The 16,227-nt window shown below is 32.1% G+C and overlaps 2 protein-coding genes across 2 annotated transcripts; one reads left to right on the top strand and one right to left on the bottom strand.

The window, feature by feature from the left end:
- The first annotated feature begins 4,276 nt into the window (after positions 1-4,276).
- Positions 4,277-6,127, top strand: LOC116404033 (exopolygalacturonase-like). Its single transcript, XM_031886188.1, has 4 exons — positions 4,277-4,426; positions 4,508-4,807; positions 4,915-5,433; positions 5,551-6,127. Exons 1-4 carry the CDS (start codon positions 4,301-4,303, stop codon positions 5,809-5,811), a joined length of 1,206 nt encoding a protein of 401 aa, XP_031742048.1. The 5' UTR covers positions 4,277-4,300; the 3' UTR covers positions 5,812-6,127.
- A 2,193-nt stretch (positions 6,128-8,320) lies between these two features.
- LOC116403751 (MLP-like protein 43) lies at positions 8,321-9,318 on the bottom strand. Its single transcript, XM_031885291.1, has 2 exons — positions 9,028-9,318; positions 8,321-8,809 (listed from the first exon to the last, which is right to left on the bottom strand). The coding sequence occupies exons 1-2, from the start codon at positions 9,212-9,214 to the stop codon at positions 8,538-8,540; spliced, it is 459 nt and encodes a 152-aa protein (XP_031741151.1). The 5' UTR covers positions 9,215-9,318; the 3' UTR covers positions 8,321-8,537.
- Positions 9,319-16,227: the final 6,909 nt, after the last annotated feature.

Below are 16,227 nucleotides of genomic sequence, written 5' to 3'. Positions count from 1 at the left end.
AGCGCTTTCAAAAACACCGATTTCAGACCTAAATACTATACCAAAACCAATAACTACAACCAAGGATTAATTTAGTTAACCAAGTCTTTCACTAAATTATCAATAACACAAAGGGCAAGTGATCACGAACTCATTGTTCATGTCAGAAAACATAAGTTTACAACAAGAACACATAAACTCACTGTTCACATCAATCTTTAAATTACATAACATAATTCTTCATTTTGAAAGTGGAACACTAAAAGCTAAGCTCATCAAAATTGATTCCATCCTCAATGATATTTAATTTTTTTCTTTAGCACTAATCATAAAAACTTATTCTAACCTCAACTCCCATAAAATCAACCTAAGTAAAATAAATTAGCGAGATTCTCCAACTTTAACAAAGGGGTTTTCAGGACAACTTCTATAATCAACAGTTTATCAAACAAAATAATTTTAGAGTTTGAGGGCAAAATTAAAAATCTACCTAAATATGTCAAGCATCAAACACATACATCATCAACCAAATAACAAGAAGCAGATCGAATATTATTTATTAATTGAGTAAACCAAAATAAAGAGGAAAAAAACAAAAGAAAACTATAGTTACTGAAGAAGAAGGCGGCGACTGCAAGGGAGGATGGAGGCGGAGGTGTAACGGACAACTGTGGCACAAGCTGTTGATGAGCGACGAAAGTGGCACAGGCGACAGGCAACGATGTTTTGATATGTTCTCTCTCGCAGTCTCTTTTTCTTCTCCTCTTTGCCCTTTATCTTTCTCTTCTAGATCTGTAATTTACAGATGTAAAAGAGGGTTTCTAAAGGAAAACTCCTGACCCACCATGATAACCTTCAGGAGTTCGCACAAAACTCCTGACGGATACATGCATGGCATTGGGATACGCACAATCATTATTTTAATGATTTTTTTGGCTGATGATTTACTGACGCATCAGGAATTGTGTAGGAACTCCCAACACATTACTAATGACATTCGAAGTAGCCTGCTATTTTCCGACGATTTTGCTAATGCGTCGATAATTAGCCTCTTTTCTACTGATGCATTACGTTAGGCGTCGGGAGATATCCAATCTTTTGACTCACCTGCGTCAGGAGATACACTACCTCCTGTCCTTTTTTCTCGATGGACTAAAGTAGCGTCTGGATGTCCAGAATTTCTTGTAGTTATCAAAAGGAAAATTGTTTTTTCGGTAAATATAAAATGAAAATCGAGCAAGTTTAATAGTGTTTATTATTAAAGTTGATTTGTTTGCACTAGTTTAAGAAGTTGGTAAATCAAATGTAAAAGTTGAGCTATTTGAAGTTCCAACTTCAACTAAATGAACTATCACTATGCTATTATACCACATACTATGTTTGAGACTCAAATTATAATTGTCCGTATATTTCTAACTAGTATAGCCAACCATAGTTTAATTCAATATTACTATTTCTACTTATCATCTCATGGTGATTTACCATTACTAAAATAAGTCTAAACACGAAAAAAAAGCTCCACTAAAATAATTATTAAAAAATCAATTTCACGAAATGACTCCAAAATCTTTAGTTACTGGTGAAAACGAAGTTAATTTTATGTCATTTAACAATTGTATAAACAAATTCAGTATTTCAATAAGTTAATGGATGATTTTTCATGAATTCAACTATTGAAAAGTAATTTTTAGCATGGCAAAATTGATTACACTAAAGAACAAAGTGAAAAGGGACTGTGTGAGACCATGCTCCTGGATAGGAAGGGTCATCTTGAAGTAAAATTTTGATTAAAAGAATTTTGAAGAAGGCATTTTGCGTTGAAGTGAGGTGACACGATTAGAAGAAGTATGTGTTCAAGTCCTGTAACGCGAGAAAGGGTAAACATTTTGGTGAAACGCAATAGAAAGTCGGTGCTGAAGATTTAGCATTTCAAGGAAATGTCAAATCTTGATTTGACAACTGTTCACGTGTTAAACATAAAATTAAGCATGACTTTATAAGTTATAAGTTGACACGTATAAAATTGTAAGTAGAAGAAGTTGGCGAGCTATGAGAAGCTAAAGGATGATCATTAACCTGATTTAAGATTAATATAAACAGAATTGAAGGATATGACGAAGAAAGGTTTGTTATTCCTGAGAATTTCCTAAGAGTTGTGTTGCTTGCTAAGAAAACACTAGGCGAGGAGCAAAAACTGAAGTTAGGTATTAGGAAACTAAGACTAAGTATTTTGTGAATGATTTTCTAGGAGAAAAAAACGTTTTGAAAGCATTCTTTATGAGTCTTGTGTTGTATATGTTTAACGCGTACTGTATTGTTGATGTTGATATTGTTATTTGAAAAGAAAACTAAAGTCTCTATGTGATGATTGTAATCCTTATATGTAAGTAAACCTAATTAGCCTTATTCCTATCAATAAGCTAGGCTATATTATGTGCAAGTAATGAGTAAATGTGTATGAGTCAACCTAAGCAACGAGAAATGACCAGAGAAATTTCTTAAAGGATGTTGGTGAAATGAATCCCAGGTCTAAGTGTTGGATGCTGGTGAAATAATCTGGGGTCTATGCGGCTTGATGTGGGTGAAATGAATCTGAGATCTATACGTGAGAATGGTTCGTGTTTTTAGTGGAAATGAATAAGTAAAAGCTAATGGAATAAGTAAAAGCTAATGTGTGATATATATGTTTTACTGAAAATGAGGTATTGAGAATCTGCTTCTGAAAATGAAAATGAATTCATTTGATTGCATTGTATAACCTAAAATGAACTTCTAAAATCTCACTCTACTGAGTATTTGACTTATGGTTTAAGTTTTCCTTCCCCAAGTTATATATCAAGGCATTGAGGCCAAGTTAATAAAGGTAGGCGAGTTGCTACACGTTGAGGCATTAGTCCGAGCGCAAGGCATTAGAAGCTTTAATTTATAGTTTTGTATCTAAGAAAGCATGAATTGTATTGTATTTAGAACGCATGTTGTTAAGTTAATAAAGAGAAGTTTGTTTATTTCGCTGCGTTGTGTTATTCTTATCGCTTAATAGGCTAAAAGAGTTAAGTTGAACTAGGCGATAAAGCTAAGGTTCAAGTTGCGTGGGGATCGGTTGTTGAAGTAATTCGGCTTACTAGGCGTTCAACGTGCAATATCTTGTGGGAAGATATGCATTAAGTGTCTAAGCGGTCATGTTTCCACATTGTTCGCAAACGGTGACATTTGGAGTCGGATGTGACATTATATACCTGTATGATCCAAGTTTTGAAAATGCCACTCTAGAAGTAAAAGCCAGCTGTGGTTCAACCTCTCTCAAACTTATGTATATATCTATTAATTGGTTATTCCAAAGCATACAACAAAGACTTTTTTGGTATGCATAAGCAGTACACACGGACAATTCTTCCTGTACTCTCTTTTGCAATCCTGTACTGAATTAGATGAATTAGAACAGTGAGCAAAATAAGGGACTTGAACCATTTCCAACATAGCAAAACCATCTTCTTCTTCTTAACTAATGTTCCAGCTTTGACATTTTAATGGTATCTTTCGAACACATCTACCACTCCAGTTCCCTTGCTTCCATTCCTCTTCCTCATTAGCCTTAAACCCACCTAAACAACTACAAATAGGAGAAGCTTTTGCATTACAAATCCCAAATGCCCCACAAGTTCCATAGTAATCACAAGCCGTGCGAAAAGCCGAACAAGTAACCAACCACTCCGGTTTTTCAACATCCAATGTTTCTTCAAGATTCCCTAGTGAATTATTTAGAATTACATACGCAAATCACATGATATCTATAGTTTGCAATATATAAATAGTAAGTATTGTAGTCGATATCAAGGTTATATCCAGACAGATAATTAGTATACATTTCGGGTACTCCCATAAAAGATAGAACAATCCATGGACCAGATCGCCAATAGATATCACCACCATTACCCTTCCAAATCACAAATTCAAGAATGAAACTAACTTCAAGAGATGCAAGAAAGTTTCCTTTTGATGGATCAACAAGGCTATTCCATGAGTTTAGCATATTATTTATTTTTTTATTTTCAACAATTGTCACAGATTGTGAGGTGTGGCCATGCGTGTAGATCTGAAAAGAAACTTATGGAATGAATTTGATTGTAGTGAAAGAAGTAGTCGTTCCAATGTTCAAGGAAGGAGCTAATGATACGCACATGATGCATTAACCTCAACCTCTTATTCATCTTTAGACATATTTAGCAAATAATTTTTTTTCTCTCCTATATTAAAGCCAAGTTGGATATGAATATTTTAAGCAATCCTTCCAATTAAAACATAGTAGAAAGACATAGAAACAATGGGTTTGAGATGGAACTTTGTGGCATTTCTATCTTTATTGTTCTTGTTGGCATCTACTACTAAAGGTCAATCTGTTTTTGATGTCACTCGGTATGGCGCAAAACCTAATACTGATATTACTCACGTAAGTATATATTCGTTATTTTGCTATACCATTTTAATTTGTAATCTAAAATCTTTTCTAATAAAACAAATTCATATATAGGCTTTACTAAATGCTTGGAAAGGAGCATGTGCATCAACAAGCAGAAGTAAAGTGTTGATTCCAAAAGGAATTTACTTGTTAAGTCAATCCAACCTTAAAGGTCCTTGCAAGAGTTCTATTGAAATTCAAGTTCAAGGGACATTGCAAGCTCCTCCCGATCCTAAAGGTGATGGGTTGGTCATTTTGGAATATATCGATCAACTGACATTGTCAGGCACTGGAGTTTTTGATGGGCAAGGAAAAGCGGGTTGGGAAAAGAATGATTGTCACAAGAAGAAAATATGTACCAAACTCCCAATGGTAAACCCTCTGGTTTATAATAGTCTTTTGTTTTTGGCTTAATAACATACACAACTTAAATACATTAGAAATATCTCTTAATTGTGTGTGTATGTTTTTTTGTGCAGACTTTGAAGTTCAATTTTGTCACCAATTCAATTGTGAAGGACATAACTTCGTTGGATAGTAAGAATTTCCATATCAACCTCTTGGGTTGCAAGAATATTACGTTTGAACATGTGACAATATCTGCACCAGAAAATAGCCCGAACACCGATGGAATTCATATTAGTAGTTCAGAACAAATTCGCATTCTCAATACAAAAATATCAACAGGAGATGATTGCGTGTCTGTAGGAGATAGTAACAAAGATATAACTATTAGAGATGTGACTTGCGGACCAGGACATGGAATCAGTATAGGAAGTTTAGGCAAGTACACTAAGGAAAAGGCTGTGGAAGGCGTTTGGGTGACAAAATGCAAATTAATCAAGACTACAAACGGTGTTAGGATAAAAACGTGGCCAGATTCTGCAGTAAAATATTCCGCCTCTGACATGCATTTTGAAGATATTGAAATGATTGATGTCAGCAATCCTATCCTCATAGACCAAGAATATTGTCCATGGAATCAATGCAACCGAAAAGTATGTATTCTAGTTATATACCTTTTCATTTTCAATTAAACAAGTATATTAATTTAGAAAATGGAAAAGTTGAGTTATATATTTATGCTAACAATATTTTTTGTTTACAACATTTAGATTCCATCGAGTATTAAAATCAGCAAAGTTAGCTTCAAAAATATTAGAGGCACTACTGTTACTCCAGTGGCGGTCAAACTTGTTTGCAGCAAAAGCATACCATGTGAAGCGGTGGAAGTTGCTGACATTGATCTAAAATACAATGGAAACAAAGGATCAATTACGTCTCAATGTGCAAATGTGAAGCCGATCATTTCTGGAAAGCAAAACCCTCGGATATGTGCCGAAGCTGCCCCTGTTGATGCTCCATCAATCGACTAGTTGAATATTTTCACTAGGGTCAAAGTTAATTACAAGACCAATTAATCTATTTGAATTTTTTCGATTTGAGACTTCAAAAGTTTTCATATATACTCCATTGTTGGAAAATTTTGTTTCTATTATTTAGAGCGGAACCATATCTCTCGACGGATATGATCAAAGATCTCATCTTATTGGTAGTTAAACTACAAAATAAAAGATAGAAAGCAATTTCTAAATGAAATTGAAAATGTAGGTTCATTTTTATTAAATGAGACAGTAGGAGCTCGTTTAATAACATTTTCGTTTCTTATTTTCTGTTTCTTGTTCTATGTTTCTCTTTCCTTGTTTTTTTTTTCTAGAATAAGAAATAAAACTATGCTTGATCTTATTTTTGTTTCCCGCTTCTTGAAAAAAATAAACAAAAACAAAAATTTGTTTCCTAATCATTTCTTGTTTCTTCTTTATTTAGAACAAGAAACGTGTTGTGTTTGATAACTATTTTCGTTTTCTGTTTCTCAAAAAAAAAAAAAAAAAACAGAAACTTAAATTTGTTTGATAATCATTTCTTGCTTCTCGTTTCTTATGTTATTTTTCCTAACATTTCACTTTTTTTAGTTTAAATATTATTTAATCATGTAAAAAATAGAAAGTACAAAGAATTCATAAGAATATATTTTAAAAAAACAATTACACTATGGTGTACTCCTCTTTTTCATAATTATTATTGTATTTTAAAAGGTGTAATGTCCCAAGCCGAGGATTCAAAATTCAGATCTCCAACATTCCCCTGCATCCCCTGTGACCCCTAGTCATCCCTACAAACCAACATGAGTCCTTTTAGCATGCTTTGTCCTCACTCACATGCCATCCTAGGAAAATTCTCAGGAGGCCACACAACATAGAATTTGTTTCGAACTAAGTACGCTTAACTATGAAGTTCCTATGATCAATGTACACCTTGTTCATATAGGTAGTAACTTTTAATTCTTTTAAGTCTTTATCTTAACCTTGCATGTCCTTAGGATCCCTATCATTCAAATGTAATATCAGTTCATTCATGTTTGGTTCGTCTTCTGAACCACATCTTCCTGGGAGGAGATCACCTAACATAGAATTGTTTCGAGCTAAGCACGTTTAACTTTGAAGTTCTTATATGATCGAGCCATCGAAAAAGGAAGGTAACCCTTATTGGTATCACTTGGTTTGATCTTACTGGGAGACGTTTCACTTTGATTCCATCTATAACGCCCTAGGCCAAGATTCGGAAAATTTTCAAGAGGTCATTTGAACCACATCTTACTGGAAGGAGATCACCCAACATAGAACTGTTCCAAGGTAAGCACGCTTAACTTTGAAGTTCCTATGATCAAGCCACCAAAAAAGAAGGTGCACCTTGTTAGTATATGTAGTAACTTCTAATTCTTTTAAGTCTTTCTTAACCTTAATTTGATGTTCTTAGGATCTTTCTCATTTATATGTGATACCGGTTCATTTATGTCCCCCTCCTAAACTCAGGACGTTACAAAATGTGTCATTTGTACTAAGAATAGAGAAATTTAAGTTCTATTTGTAACCATTTATTATTTCATTTTTTCGTTTTTACTATTTTTATAATTAAAATAATTTTTTTTAATTGTACAAAGTAAACTTCAATTTTTGCTATTTTTCTAGTTGCCCCTTGTATTATTCGAGGAAAATTGCAATGGATGACTATTTTAGCAATAATAATTAAGGATATAACAACATTTTAAAAAAATTGCAAATATTGCAAAACTATCCCTGATAGACTTCATATGGTATATCAGTGATAGAACAATATTTGCAACATGGTCTATCAGTGATAGACTTATATCATTGATAGAATTTGACAAATTTTGTTATATTTACAGATTTTTTAAAATTGTGCTATATACTTAATTAATTTGAGTTTAATTGCTAAATTTGCAACTATTCCATTATTCGATTCTTTAATTGTCCCAATGCATTTCAAGTCACAAGCTTGAATTGCTTAATCTTTGGGCCTTGCTAACTACATTTTACAATTTTAGGTAAAATAGAACTATTATCCAAATAACGTGAGTAATTATAACATAAAAATAAAAATAAAGTGTATAACAACATTTTAAAAAATTACATAAGTCTGTCCATGACAGAATATTTGCAATATGATCTATCAGTTGTAGACTTTTATCCTTGATAGACTTTTTGATAGGTTTTACCATATTTGAAATTTCTTAAAATTGTTTTTATACATATTATTAATTTAAATCTATTTACAATATTTACATCTGTTTCAATAATCAATATATTGCGTCTTTAGGCTTAATATTCATGGTTGGATGTGAATGCTTGAGCTATCATTTGTTTGTCTCCCAATCTCAAATTAACTAATTGATGAACTTTTTTCTTTCTTTTTTTGAGGAAAACTTAATGGTGCAGATAAATTCTTTATTCACTTCCAATTTAATAAATTAGACTATCACAGTATTATGACGTAACAAAATTAGTGGATGGATATAACATAATAGTAAACATAATGCAAATAGTAGTTTTATTGTCCAACCAATATATATGAGTATATGGTTACATTTTAAAATATTTCAAAGGATTATTAAATATTTTCTCATACATGAAGATAACATACACATGCTTACTACAAGCAATATTATTTGTAAAAACATAGAGTATAGTGCTTAATAATTAATACATAGCATAGAATAAAAATCCATTGAGTTGAGTTCTCATTAGTTGCCTTCCATGAGGTGAGCATCAAGATCTTTGCAAACTTCTTCACATAACTTAAGCATGGAATGTGAATCAGGAACCTTTCCATGCAATTTCTCATATTCTAATGTACAATGAGCTATACTTCCTTCTCCTTTTGGAGTAAATTGCATTATAAACCTGAAGTCTTTATAATTCTTTAGAAGGTCTGCTTCTAGCACTTTGTAAACGACCATGTTCTTCTCCTCATCAACTGCTTCGATTACATGCTTTCCCACCTTTGCCTCTCCATCTATAGTCAACAGTATTATTTTTGGATTTCAAATCAGACAAGGCTTTAATTTTCTTTTTGAGATCTTCAACAGAGAATCGATTAATCCAAGAATATTTGAAACAAGTATTTGTTAATATTTGAACATCTCTTAAAAAGATATTGATATGAACTGGACAGGTGATGTGTAGAGCAATGAGAATTAAGAAAAGTAAAGTAGTTGAGAGAAAAATACGAACCATGAAAGTAATCCCAATAGACAATAGAACCAACTTTTCCCCATTCACCTTGGTGCAAACGGCAGCCTTGTATTTTGTCTCCAGAAGCATTGGATATATGGTGTGGTCTCTTTACAATCATTTCATGAAGTTTCGAAGCTGCAGCTTTCATTTCAATGTGAGCCTCAACTTTCCCAGTAATAGACATTTTTCTTTTCTTTTTTCTTCTTCAATGTATATAATCTTCTCTACAGACTTTATTATAACTGATCAAGAAAAGTTCATTGATATTGTTCTACTAAAAGCATATGGAGTTTTTACATTTATTTATACATGTAGTGATCTGTACCCTTCCCATCAAGATGTTAATATCATTTTTCTACATTATTAATAATAATTCTATGAGCATTTAATTCAACACATTCTTTATTTCATTGATGACCAAATATGGTGTATCAAATTAAATGTGGAAGTTGATTTTGCTTCCTTCCCTAAATAGAATTATTGGGGATTATTATTTGGGACGTATATTATAAATATGCTAAATACATGCTTTTATTTTCTTTTAGGTTAGACTATAAAAAATATCCTTCAACTATGCGTGCGTGGTTTGTGTCATAAATACTCTTAAACTTTTAAAAGTTTTAAAATTTCTCTTAAACGACGTTCGAAAAATGCGAACAGAATACTCTTATCCGTTATATTTGGATGGAAACCATTAATGGTTTAAAAAATAACACGAACTATTGAAAAGTTTCATAATATCTTTAAGCTTTTTTTTTTTTTAAAAAAAAATACTCATATTTATCCAATTTTTACACTAAGTTTCTTAGCATCCAAAATAAAAACCAAAATTTTAAGTTAAAACCTTAGTTTTAAATTTCCATTCATACGTCGATATGACATTTTCACATTTTCATGAGTTGATAACGATAAAAGGATGAATTGATATTTTTATTAGATGGTAGAAAAGTCCACCGTACACAAAAAATAAACATAAAAGTGATACTAATATAAATATAATATAATACAATACAATATAATATAATAAACATGTTTAATTATTTGAAAATAATAATAAAATATTTATTTACTAATTTAATTTTTTTAATTTTTTTCGTTTTTATAATTTTCGAGAAATATTCCTCGAAATAGAAATTTCTGTAAAATTAACCCTTTGAGATATCCATCAACGTCGCTATTTTAAACCTTAGTCAAAACATAAATTCTCCTTAAAACATGACTAAAGCAATAACTAGTCAAATAAAAAAAATATATCACACTGATAAATCTATTAGACTATCACTATGTGTTAATAGTCAAATACATTTTTTTATTTGACAATTAACTATATGGTAATCACAACAATAACTATTGTGTTCTTGATCTATCGTTGTATGTGTTAATAGTCAAATAAATTTAAAACTATGATTTTAACTTAATTTTTATTTATTTTCGTTGGTGAGAAAATTGGTATAAAATTTAGATTAATGAGTGTATTTATTAACTTTTTTTTTAGATCAATGAGTGTAATTATGAAACTTTTCAATAGTGTAAGACTATTTTTGAAATAAAACTATAACGATTTTCATCCGAAACTAATGGTGAGGGTAATTTTTTAACCATTTTTTAGAGTTTTAAGGACATTTTTTTAACGTTGGAAGGTTTATGGGTAAATTTTGACACAAACTACAAAGTTCATGAGCATTTTTTATAAGGGATAGTTGCAAATTTAGTAATTAAATTCAAAATAATTAAGTATATAACAACATTTTTTTTAAATTGCAAATATAGAAAAATTTGTCAAATTCTATCGATGATAGAGTCTATCACTAATAGACCATATTATAAAAATTGGTCTATCACCGATAAATCATACGAGCCTATCAGTGATACAAGTCTATCAGCGATAGTTTTGCTATATTTGCATTTTTTTAAAAAATGTTGCTATATCCTTAATTATTATTTCTCAAATGGTCATCCATTACAATTACCCAATTTTATAATTTAGTCTTTCTTTTACACATAAGGTATATACACACATAATTATTTTGATAAAGTATACTCTCAAGTTATATATAATATGACAGATATGAATATAAGTTTTCCTCTATACCTTTTTAGAGTGATAGATCTATGTATCAATTAGCTTTGTTTTCAAAGAATAAAATAGGTGAAAATGTTGTAGGAAGGCGTTCAATTCTTATTGATCAGAAATGGACAATAAATAGCCATCAAATGAAGTACAAGTGGTTAAACCAAAATTGTAACGAACTAGTAAGACACTAATACACTTTTGTACACCTTAGAACTCCCACTCATGATGGGACAATAAGATTAAGAACACCCATCTTGGATAATAGATCGAGCTTGAAAGGATGAAGTGCTTCAGTACAAATGTCATCGAACCGATATTGAGTGTGAAAAGGGAATAACAACTTTACAGTACTCTTTGACAATTTGATCTCGAACAAAATGACAGTCTAAGCATGATATGCTTGGTACACTCATGAAAACGTGTCTATAACTATCAGCTCATCCCTAGATATATATTCATAGATGTCTATTGATAAGGGATTCAAAGAAATTAAAAGATTTGAAAAAATGGGAAGAAATTAAACTTGATTATTGAGTCTAACAACAGATTTCAAACGAGGTGTGAGAGATCTGATATCTGTTATAGTAAGCCCTAAAACTCAATTGAAACAGTTAGCTGATCATCTAAAAGTTACCTTAGCCACTTAAAATTTTACCTAATGAACTTTGATGAAAATATTTTTGGAGGTTGAAACATTTTAAAATTTTGTAGTTTGAACATGTAGCTTAAGCAATTAGCTGATCATCTAATAATGCATGGTCTTTCCAAATTAAAAATGTAGATTGAACAGACAGATAAAACTATATTCTAATCTTAATTTTTGTATTAGTTGTACCTCCTCAAATAATAAATTTATCTTCAATATGTCTTCGGTTTAGGTGTAAAATTATTCATATAATAGCTGTTTTAGAAATAAATTATGCTGTTCTTTATTGTGTTGAAGAATAGTTTGACATCTCCAGTAGCTTCAATAATATATTATTCTTTACTACCATTATTAATGTCAATTCGTTTATTTTCTTTTAATAATAGATTATGCTATATGTGTAGAAGGATCCGTTTGGTCCATGAAATTTGAGTTATGTTGCATTTAGTTTCTTGAGTTTCCAAACTCAACAACACATGCATTTACCCAATGTTTTGGTTCATCCATTTAATCACAGAAGTTGATATGACATTGGTTTTTTTATGTTTTAAATAAATATCATTTTTATAATCTTCTGAAATAAAAATAATATAGGATCTAAAATCTTCATTATTGTTGTTGTTATTATTATTTTGCAAATAAGAGATCAAAAACATATACTTCCACAGATTGAACCTACAAACTACTAAGAAGAAATGTTATCTCACCACTAAAGTTACAGATGATATTGGGTTTATTATGAATTTGTGATCACCACGTTCTAATTTGAATCCCTACCTCTTATTAGACAAAATTAGAATATGATAAATTCGTTTTAAAGAACCAAATATGAGATATGGCTACCTTTTTAATTACAACTAAATTTTATAACTTTTTATGGAAGTGACGCTATGAAATCTCATCCTTAGGTATATATGTGTTGAGACTCTATCTTAATCTATTTTTTTCTCTTTTCATTGCATTTTGACATTTTTTTATGACTTGCCTTTCTTTGCACTCAGGTTGTTGTTCTTATTATTGACTCTCATTATTCAATTAAATTTTTATTTTATTGGTTAATTTTCATAAATATAACAAAACATTAAAATATTTACGGCTCATGTAACAAAATCAAAAAGTCCATGAAGTCGGTTAGTTTTTTTAAAAAATATTTTAAGTTTGCTATTCCATTCCATCTTCTTTCTTCTCCTCTTTTTCAATTTATTTTGTTTCTTTTTCCATCGTCTTTCTTTAATGGCATATGGAGCTAGGCAAGATAAGCATGGGCTAGGCTGCCAAATGAGCTAATTAAATTACCTCTAAATGGAAGTTTGGTAAGTGGGAAGTGTCGCTGAGAACAAGGAAAGTTAACAGTAATTGGGTGATAGGTGGCCCAGAAAGGCAAGGTAACCTCTAAAAGATTCACTCTAGGTGCCCAAAGATTGTTGGAGAACCTCTAAGGTTAGGCAAGAAGACAAGGTTGGGAGACCACATATTGAGGAATAACCTTAAAGAGAAATCGTGGGCTTTTAATGAAGCTATGCGAGCAAGTGTTGCTAGGCAAGATGATGAGCTAAGAGGTTAGTAGGTGAGATGGCTAGGTGAGGAATGCTATGTATGTGACGAACGCTTGAGACCGGCCATAAAGGTTAGCAAGACATTTAAGTAAGTAAGATGGCCAACTGAGGCTAGTCAGCTTAGTAGAATTCTAGGTGTCTTCAACATATTTTAGGCATTTTTTGACAAGCAGAAAGTGGATTAAGGAAATGTGATGTGGATTAAGAAAGTTGGAGGTGTCAATCAAGTCTCATGCAAGGATCACTATAAATAGGCAACTTCAGACAAGAGTTTCTCACAATCCACTTATGCTATTTACCTCCAAAATTTTAGAGGTTGAGTCTATATAGTTTCTAGACTAGGGTTGTCAATCAAATTGGAGGTGAGAAGGATTGCGTTCAAGCAAAGGAAAGGCAAGAAGGTCATTTTTTGAGAGAAACTGAGCAGTGTGCACTTCTTGGGGTCCTCATAATGCATCTTTTAAAGTTTTGAGTTGAACGCATTTGAGGTAGAAAGGTAAGAAAATTCTAAGCAAGTTTGTAAAAGAAAGTTTTCCATTTTGAGGTTTGGTTCAAAAGTTATAGGTGTTGAAAGTTGATTGTTGAATTCTTGAAATTTCACAATTTACCATCAAGGGTTGAGTGGCCAAGCATCACTGCGTGGAAGGATTGGTCATACGCGTGCAAGATAGGATGGAGGTTACTTGATGTTTTGAAGGGCACACGCCACGACCATGGCATAACCAAACGATAAGGACACGCTCAGGTTGAGCGTAGAGGTTAGCACACGTAGGACAACGCACACAAGGCATGAAGCCATGATGCTTGCAAGAAACGCGGCCATGATGCGCATGACATCCCATTATGAGGTTAGCACACGACAAGGCTCACCTAGGCCATGCGCGAGTGCCAAGCCTCTGTCGAAATGCCACTACGTGCCATCATGCCTAAATGGGCTATTTTGGGCTGTTTTCGAGCTGTTTTGCTATTTTGGCAATTACGATCAACTTGTGGATATGTTTCCTTAATCAAGGGATTAATTAGGACTTAAGTATGAATTTTTCTTGTCAAGAAAATTTTAGAGGAAGTTCTAAACCAAGATGTAAAACCAAGTATTGTGGGTGATAAAATGATTTCTATAATGTTTCATAAAACATGATTTATAACCTATTGCTTAAAGCACGTTTAAAAAAAAAGTTTAAGTTACTACTTTCTATTGAGTTTGCAAATGCTTAAATGTTTTATAAGTTGGTTTTCCAAGACTGTCATGTTCAATTGAATGTTATGACTACGGATTATGAAAGAAAAAGAATGTTTAAAGGTTTTCAAATATGTTTTATCCTAGCCTAAATATTACATGGAACCTATTGTGCATATATATGTGGTTAACTCTGTACTAATGGTAGGATTGACGAACCTATTTTACTAAGCGCCATCAAGAAGGGTACATTTTATTGTGCCTTAAAGGAGGTAGGTAATAGTGAATGTTGTATCCCATTTACTGTTTCGTCTTAGGACGAAGAGGTTTAGTACTCCTTGAGGCTATGGATCATGTCTTACAAAATTTCCATGGAATGTTATTGCTTGTTAGATTTAAACTTAGGGGATAATGTTGGTGTGTGTGTTCTAATGTTATATGTATCTGTATCTGATTCTACATGGTGAGTCATTGAACATGGTCACTTTATACCATATGCTCACTGTGTATCTCTTCATCATGTAATTACTAAGTCTTCATTGGGTACAAGTTTTTCTATTGTTTGTCCAAGTGTAAGCAAAACAATAGGTTTCCTAGATTAATCTAGAGTCGAACACATATAATTGATATCAAAGTCTTAGTTCTAAGGTTTACTCTTCATTAAGGCAATATAAAAGAAACATCCATACAGTGTAGTGAAGTGTAAGTTTATATTATATCTACTTAAATACACTAGAGAATCTGTAAAGGGGAATTAGGATGGAAGTGAGATAAAAATGTGAACTAACTTGTATTAAAGAAAAGGTGAAGGAAGCTGGTTCATGCACTATTAAGCAATTAAGCTATGAAATAGCCATGATGTAATATAGCTCATTTAACTAGCTTATGATTAAGGCTAGCACCTTTCGGTGTCTTTAAATGTCACACTTGCTCGTCTCTTGGGACATAAATGACTAAGTTGGGTTAAGTAAGATATATCTTGAAGAATTTACTTACAAAACTTATAGAGCTTCTCTTTTAAGGGCGACAACCTCTCGGCACCAAACACCCACACTTGTTCTCCTTTCGGAACACAAATGATGGAATTTATCTCACTAAGGTGGAATTTGTCTCCAAACTCCTCATTGCGCGCTTAGTCATATCTTGCTACTTGTCCTCTCGGGTAGTTGACGATAAACACTGACCAAGTGATGACTATAGCTCAACTAATGCGATAAGACTTATAAGCTAAGCTTCTTATCAAGAACTTATCACAAACCTAAACTACAAATAATACATTGACGAATGAATAGTAAAGATGTGGTGGATTGAAAATGTATAAACATGAAATGTATTAAAGAATAAAGGCCTTAGGCCACTGTACAATATGAGCAAATACATTACAAAAAAGAAGAAAATAGAAGATATAGAAATGAATATTACAAATTAGGAGAAAATGGGAGATGACTTCTTTTCTACTCAAACTTTAGCTTTCACATACAAACTAACCAGAGAAGTGGAAGAAAGACTTTACAGCCCTTTCCACCATTCTCTTTGGGTTTGGTCCATTCAAGCACTTTGGTCTGTCCATTCAGACGTCTGGCCTCCCTCGACTTGGTGGAGATGGAGTATTTTTATAGACAACTTTTGGTGAAAAACTTCTATTCTTCTTAGCATGTTAGCGTCGAAAGCAACCTTTGTCATGTCACATTAACTCCATCTATCCTTTTTGTTTTCTAGTGAACATTTCTCACATGTTGATGTG

Source organism: Cucumis sativus, chromosome 5, assembly GCF_000004075.3.
Source record: "Cucumis sativus cultivar 9930 chromosome 5, Cucumber_9930_V3, whole genome shotgun sequence".
In the NCBI taxonomy this organism is placed as follows: Eukaryota; Viridiplantae; Streptophyta; class Magnoliopsida; order Cucurbitales; family Cucurbitaceae; genus Cucumis; species Cucumis sativus.
The sequence above is the reverse complement of the archived record's forward strand: the minus strand, read 5'-3'. Positions and strand labels throughout refer to the sequence as shown.

Excerpts from the sequence above, each read along its gene's own strand:
- LOC116403751 (XM_031885291.1), bottom strand. The coding sequence starts at position 9,214 with ATGTCTATTACTGGGAAAGTTGAGGCTCACATTGAAATGAAAGCTGCA. Across the intron at positions 8,810-9,027 it reads CTATTGGGATTACTTTCATG|ATGGAGAGGCAAAGGTGGGA; the intron begins GTTCGTATTTTT and ends TGTTGACTATAG.
- LOC116404033 (XM_031886188.1), top strand. The coding sequence starts at position 4,301 with ATGGGTTTGAGATGGAACTTTGTGGCATTTCTATCTTTATTGTTCTTG. Across the intron at positions 4,427-4,507 it reads CTAATACTGATATTACTCAC|GCTTTACTAAATGCTTGGAA; the intron begins GTAAGTATATAT and ends ATTCATATATAG. Across the intron at positions 4,808-4,914 it reads TATGTACCAAACTCCCAATG|ACTTTGAAGTTCAATTTTGT; the intron begins GTAAACCCTCTG and ends TTTTTTGTGCAG.